Source organism: Pterocles gutturalis, unplaced genomic scaffold, assembly GCF_000699245.1.
Source record: "Pterocles gutturalis isolate BGI_N339 unplaced genomic scaffold, ASM69924v1 scaffold25462, whole genome shotgun sequence".
NCBI lineage: Eukaryota > Metazoa > Chordata > Aves > Pterocliformes > Pteroclidae > Pterocles > Pterocles gutturalis.
Window position 1 is genome coordinate 1,057 of NW_010110927.1, and position 6,610 is coordinate 7,666.

At 62.5% G+C, this 6,610-nt stretch overlaps 1 protein-coding gene across 1 annotated transcript in view; it reads right to left on the minus strand.

The window, feature by feature from the left end:
- Positions 1–224: 224 nt before the first annotated feature.
- The window catches only part of USP19 (ubiquitin specific peptidase 19), a gene marked incomplete at its 3' end in the record, with an annotated part of 12,790 nt that continues 6,404 nt past the window's right edge, over positions 225–6,610 (minus strand). The window contains 16 exon segments of the mRNA XM_010073589.1: positions 225–403; positions 483–646; positions 759–911; positions 1,227–1,443; positions 1,969–2,079; positions 2,760–3,124; positions 3,218–3,355; positions 3,582–3,700; positions 3,883–4,023; positions 4,390–4,491; positions 4,649–4,759; positions 4,923–5,033; positions 5,119–5,277; positions 5,470–5,603; positions 5,690–5,891; positions 6,210–6,474. Of these exon segments, the coding sequence (XP_010071891.1) occupies positions 225–403; positions 483–646; positions 759–911; positions 1,227–1,443; positions 1,969–2,079; positions 2,760–3,124; positions 3,218–3,355; positions 3,582–3,700; positions 3,883–4,023; positions 4,390–4,491; positions 4,649–4,759; positions 4,923–5,033; positions 5,119–5,277; positions 5,470–5,603; positions 5,690–5,891; positions 6,210–6,474 (2,671 nt within the window).

Genomic DNA, 6,610 nt, shown 5'->3' on the forward strand with positions numbered 1-6,610 from the left:
CCCACCCCGGCAGCTGGAACCAGCTCTCCTGTGGTCCCTCAGGGACTGTCCAAGCTCACAGTGAGAGCAAGGCAGGAAAGTCGACAATGCCCAAGAGGGGCAGGCACCCCACCGCAGCTGCGCCAGGATCTGCGGGTGCCGGCCAAGGCGGGCTGGGCCCTGCGTGTGGGCACGTTTCAAGATTCTGTGGCTCCAACAGTGCTGGAAGGGACGCAAGGTCTCACCTGGCTGGCAGCAGCTTCGGCAGAGGGGGTGCGCTCGGCTCGGTGGTCTGGGGGGTGCCCTGGCAGGGGTCTCTCCACAGGAGAGTTCCTCCGGCGGTAGAAGAGGACGTACGCGTATCTGGTTACCACCTGGCTCTCGTCCACAGTGGTGACTGTGCTGTCGTCGAAGAGCCGCCAGCCTGGGAGGAGAGAAGGGTTAGGTGAGCAGAAGGGCCATGGCCGCACGAGCAGGAGGCAGCGAGGTTGGCAGATCCTCACCCACGTCACTGCGCTGGCTGTTCTTGTCGTTGGGCAGGCGGGCGTACGCTGTGTAGTGCCCCCCAATCATGCCTCCGTAGTGGTTGATCACAGCGTACAGGTCGTACATGGGCAGCTGCTGCTCGCCCTTACGGCCAATGCAGAATTTACTCAGGTCCAGGCTCCTGGGGAGGGACACGGGGACAGTCAGGGCAGTTGGCATTAGGCAGGGAGAGGCCAGGCTGCAGGGCAGCACAGGCAGTGCCAACCCCAGCACTGCATCCCCCAGGCTCTCACCGGACGGGGAAGTCCACCATGTCGTTGATCTTGTCCCTCCAAATAAAGCTGCGGAAGGAGAAGCGCTTGAGCTGGATGATGAGGACGTTGGGCAGGCGCCACAGCATCAGCTGCTTGGAGGCCTCGCGGTGCTGCTTGCACTTGGGGCAGTACCTGGGGGAACAGTGTGCTCGTCACTGGCGTGGGGACAGCCCCAGGTCTTGCAGCCCCGCCCCAAGGTCCCCCGACATGTGGGGCTGGCAAAGGGCATGTGAGAGGTCTCAGCCTCCCTTGCCAGGGGTGGGCCAGCACAGCCCTGCGGAGCGCTGGCATTACTCCCTGCAGGCTTTTATCCTCCCCAGCGCACAGGGAAGGCCAGCCCAATGCTTCTGTCTGCCAGAAGAAACAGCGCAGCCCCAGGCAGCTCCTGGGAAACCCCCGCTGCCGCCCGAGCCCATGGGCTGGAACCCACCCTGCCGCCTTCCTCACCACGCTTCCTCCGGGGCCAGGACCTCGGGCTTGGTGAAGAGGTTGAGGCACTGCTCCAGGGTGAAGTGGCCAGCCCTGGCTGCTTCGCTGGCTGAGCCTGGGTCCTCCACGCACTCCAGCTCCTTGGACTCTACCAACACAAACTCCTTGAGGCGCTCGTTGTTCTTCCACACCAGGGCGAGGGAGCAGTCATCCGTCAGCTCCAGGGGGGTGTCACCTGTGAAGGGACATGCACCTCACACCTGCCCCACCAGGCCACCGTGCTGGGGCTTGGAGCAGCCTTGCCCGTCCCAAGATGGCCATCATGCAAGCACTGCCAGGATGTGACAAGTGCCCCTGTGGGGCACCTCCACAGCCACAGCCAGGTTCATCATCATTTTAGGGTGTCAAAAGGCCCACAGCCAGTGGGGCAAGACTGGCACAGCCCCTCTCAGCAGCACCAACATAACCAGTGCCAGATGTGGGCGCCCCATTCAGACATGAGGTGACCCAGAAATCACAGATCCTCTGTGGATGCAGGAGTTTGAAGGGAATTGGTCTGTTTGCTGAGGAGAGCAGGAACATCCTGCCCGAGAACAGCTTCCCAGCAGCAGAGCCCTGAGCTCCCCTGTGCCAGATGTAGCTTCCACTGGCCAGCCTGAGGCCACTGTCACACCTGAGTTCACCTTGTGCCAGGCAGATGCACTACCCTGCCAGAGGCTGGGAGGGATGAAGGTGGTGCTTTACAGCGCCCTGGGCTCACCTTTATCTTCCAGCTTGTGCTCTCGGTTGGCAGCATCGATCTTGTTGATGTAGAACTGCGTGGTGCGGGCACTCAGCGAGTCTGGAGTGTGTTGGTACCCAGGGATGGCAGCTGTGGACAGGCAGGGACAGATCTGTGGTGGCACTGCCTGTCTGCCTGCACAGGGGCCAAGAATTTGCAGTGCCCCCCACCCCCACCTCACATGCTACGGCCTTGCAGGGACACAACCACGTGCCCCATGTCCTTGACTATTTTTAGCAGGCGCCTGCCCCTGGCAAGCTGCGCTCCTCTGCCTGCCTTGCCCCTTCACTGCACATTGCTGCCATCCTGAGACGAGTGTCTGGAAACGTGACAGCCAGGCAGCAGAGCATGAGAGGCTGCTCCCGTGCAGCTGAGTCAGAGCGAGGGAAACACTGTGCTCATAGCCCCGAGGGGTCCAGCCCGCGCCGGGCTCTGCCCTCCCACGGGACTCGGGAGGCTTCTGCCAGCCCCTGCCTTCCCACCCCTCCCACAACAACCCAACACTCCAGCCTCTTTCCCAGTCAGGTCTCTGCTCTGCCCCACGTGCCCTGCAGGGCACGGCAGAGCGTGGGCAGGCAGGCATTTCAGGTGAGGCAGCACTGTCAAAACACAGCTCCCAGGGCCTCATGTATGTCCCCAGGGGTCTCCGGACCCAGCTCACATGGGGAGAACAGACACTGTGGTGGGAGGTCACCCCAAGGAGAGAGAATTGCTCTGGTTTTGTCTTGGGGCTGCCCGGGCTCCTGGCACAGCACCGCAGCACCTCTTACCTTCTGGCTTGGGGGCTCTCTCATAGGACGGCTCCTTCTCGCAACAGCTGTCGCCCTGCGACTCCACATGCTCGGAGAACCCTGAATCCACGCTCAGCAGTGAACTCCTGGCTGCCAGGACCTTGCTCCGGACAGTGCCAGTGTCCCCCTGCTCTGGGTGCAGCTCAGGCACAGCTGGTGAGAGCGGGGGCTCCTGCAGGAGGCTGGAAGCCCTGTCCCCCTCTCCCAGCTCGGGGGCAGAGGTGGCTGCTGGACAGCCGCTCTTGGCCAGGGGCTCCAGCTTTTCCAGGAGCAGAGGCTGCAGTCCCTGCTCCGGTGACATCCGGCCCAGCTGGAACGGAGGCTGGAACACGCTGACTGAGTACCTGGGCAAGGAGGTGGCAGTCAGAGCCAGACAGGCACGGGCCCAAGCTCAGCTCCAGGACAGAAGCCCCCTCCTTCCCCTTCCCCCTCCTTACCTTGCGTAGCCCTCCAGGAGCTGGGCCAGGCGGGCGTAGGTGAGGCGGGACTCCGGCACGCTGATGAGGAAGGGGAAACCAATATTCTCGGGGCGGCACAAAGACTTGTGGTCTGGCCAGTGTGTTTTCTGACATGCCCTGTAACACAAACAGCCCCTACTGAACCCAGCATCCACGACCACCCTGGACACGAGCATGGCAGGGCCAGAGGGGTGCGCTGGGGACAAGGGGAGTGCAGCAAGCCAGACTGGCTCCCTCCCAAAGGCCAGGCCCATCCCACCTCCTCCCAGTGGACTGAGCTCTCCCACCAGCCCTTCAAGGTAGGAGACCCTCGCTCCCTGCCAGGCACACCAATCCAACTCACACGTTGCAGTAACCGACTCGATAGCACCTCGTGCAGCGCCTGAGCTTCTCATCCTCTGGCAGCTGCTTCTTCTGGCAGGCTGCGCACTTGGCGACAGGGCCACTGGGCACCTGCGGACGCTGCGGGAGAAAGGACCCGTTGGGCAGGGAAGGGCACGCGGGCAGGATAAGGCAGCCTCGGTGGGCACCCGTGCTCACTGCAGCTGGTCACCCTCACGTGCAGCTCTCCCTCTCCTGCTCAGCCCCACTTTCAGTCTCAGCCTCCCTGCGTGCCTCCCAGTAATCCCAATATCCCTTCTTACCTGCTGGACCTGCAGCTCCACCACCCGCTCCTTGGCCAGCTCTGGGGACAGCACCTCGAAGCAGAGCAGCAGGTCTGTAGGGGAGACCGTGTCCAGCGAGTTGGATGGCAGGAACATGCGGTGGAACCGATTCTTGATCACCTGCCAGGAAAGCAGCAGAGTGGGGCTGTGTGATGGCTGCCCCACGCTTCCTCTCCTGAGAGCCACAGACCCCAGCCCCACAGTGAGCTGCAGGCACAGATGCAGCACCACAGGGATGCTGTACGCAGCTCACCACCCTCCCAGGAGGATGGACATCCCTTGCCCCACTGCAGTGGCCCAGCCCTCCTGAGCAGTGTTCTGCCCGGCAGCACGCTGTGCAGGTCACTGCCACTCACGGACAAAATCCACCCCATGGACGCGTTGGATATGGGCAATTGCCAGTGGCCCCATTCCCTGCGGAGCTGTGGGAGCCGGGGAACCTACAGGAGCATCCTGTGGCTCACTCCCCAGCCTGAGCGCTCTCACCTCTGCCAGGCGCAGGTTCTCCGGTTTCACACGCATGCTATGGGCCACTGAGTCAAGCACCTCCATGGCACTGGAGTTCTCCTTGCTGATACTCACAAGAAACTGCCATGAAGAAAGTGTCACATCAGTCACACCGTACCAACGCACACAGGCCCTTGCTTAACACAATGCCTAGCCCGTTAGCACACGACCAGCTGCCTGGGGGACACGTCTGGGAGCCCTCTCAGGCCACCTCCCCAGAGCAGATGGTGTCCTTTACCTTGATGGGTTTCTGGTGCGGCTCCTTTGCAAAGTAGTAGACAGTCAGCACCTTCTGCTTCTGCGGGAGGGGTACAGGGAGGTACAGGAAGGGGTCGAACGTGATGGACACCTGCAGACACCAGAGCACACTCAGTTGTGGGAAGTGCTTGTGACCGAGGTCAGCAGGGCAGCAGCCCCAGCAGAGCTGAGATCCAGCCCTGCCCTGTGCCCTCTGAGGGTCTGGAGCCTGCTGCACAGCCAGGACAGGGACAGAGCCTCTAGGGCTGCCCTACCTTGGAACACACTGGGCACACCAGCTTGGATTTATACTGGCCCTGGAAGAGGTCCACGATGAAAGAGTCGTTCCTCATCTTGTGTCGCTGCCAGGCCTCCTCAGCTACCACCTGTGGGGAGACAGGGCTCAGTGTTACGCTAAACCACCCAGGCCAGGGCTGCTCTCCCAGGGGCTTTGCGGAGGGATATCCTCACCTCATCAGGCCTCCCATCTGAGTCAACAGTTTCTGTGTAGGGCTTGTTCTGGATCCGGTTGAGGTCCTCGTGCAGGCCATCGAGCAGGAAGGCCATGAACTCCTGAGCATCGTGCTGGGCGTAGCCAGTGAACTGGCTGGCCTTGCTGGCCACGATTGCCTGGGGACAGCACAGCCATCAGGGCTGGCCAGGAGCCCGCCGGCAGCACCGCCTGCCCCAGGCACAAAACCTGGCTGGACCCACCCCGACCCACCGAGCTCCCAGCAGCACCAGCAGGGCAGCCAGGTCCCCACAGAGAGCTGCTGGGGACCCATGGCAGCTCCTGTGCAGCACTGGTGCCTGCGGCCCTACCTTCAGTTTAGAGGGCTGGAAGGCATGGTGCGTGCCCTTCCACAGCGCTCGCAGCAGCATGGCAAAGCCGATGGCCAGGCGGCCCCCTGTCCCCAACGGGTTGTTGTAGTTGATTTCCGACTCAAAGGACCGATCTGTAAGAGAAGCAGGAGAGCGAGGGTGGCTTCTGGCTGCACCGTCCGAGCGGCAGGACTCTGCTGGGGTCCCGGTGTGTGCTTACCATGGAAGTAGTCACGCAGCTCACGGGTGTTGGACAGGGACTGGATGACGCTGTTCATGAAGCAGGTGTTGCCCAGGTTCACCAGCCCCGTGAAGCCAGGCAGGCACACCTTCTTCTTCTCGTCCTCATCCTCATCATCCTCCACACTCTCGGTGCTCACTGGGCTGTGCGTCATTGGTGGCACCATGCACGTCGGTTTGGGCTGCCAAAGCAGAGGCCGGTGTGAGGATGCTGCACTTGGAGGGTCTCTCTGGAATCACTGGGGAACCCGACTGCCCAAGGCACCCTTCAGGCACGGCTGGGCTGCAGCCACCGCACCATTTCCCACCAGGACTGGGACAGACAGGCCAACTGCTGCCTCTAATCCTGCCAGCCATGGCTGAGGAGCGCTGCCTCCTCCTCCTCCAGGAACAGTTTGCCAGTCCCCAAAGCAACACTGAGGAGGTTGGGTCTCATGAGAGGGACAAGTGGGCCCCCCCTTTTCCCCCATCCAGGTCAAACCCGGCATAGCCCCACTCACTGAGGGGACGTGCGGCTCTTGCTTCACTGCCACATGCTCTGGGGCTGTACGGGCTGCCACACCATCCAGACCCCCATCTTCCACGCGCGGCTTCTCTTTGTCGCTGGCTCGGGCCTCTTCCTTGCTGGACAGGGGGTGCTGGTTACTGCCAGGGGGGTTCTTGTCCAGAGGGGTAGGGCCTGTAGGCATGGCAACCTTTGCACCACCCACTGCACCTTAAAAAGGGGGAAGGGCAGGCCTGTGGTTAGCAGCACCACGTGCTGCCCGCGGAGGGGCTGAGCCGCTCGCTCCATGCTCAACCACAGGCTCTCTCCCACCCCTGTTCCCCGTGAGCAAGGGGAACAGCAGTGCCCTTCCCCTAGCGCTTGGCTCGCCCTGCCCCACACCCCTCCTGCCTGCAC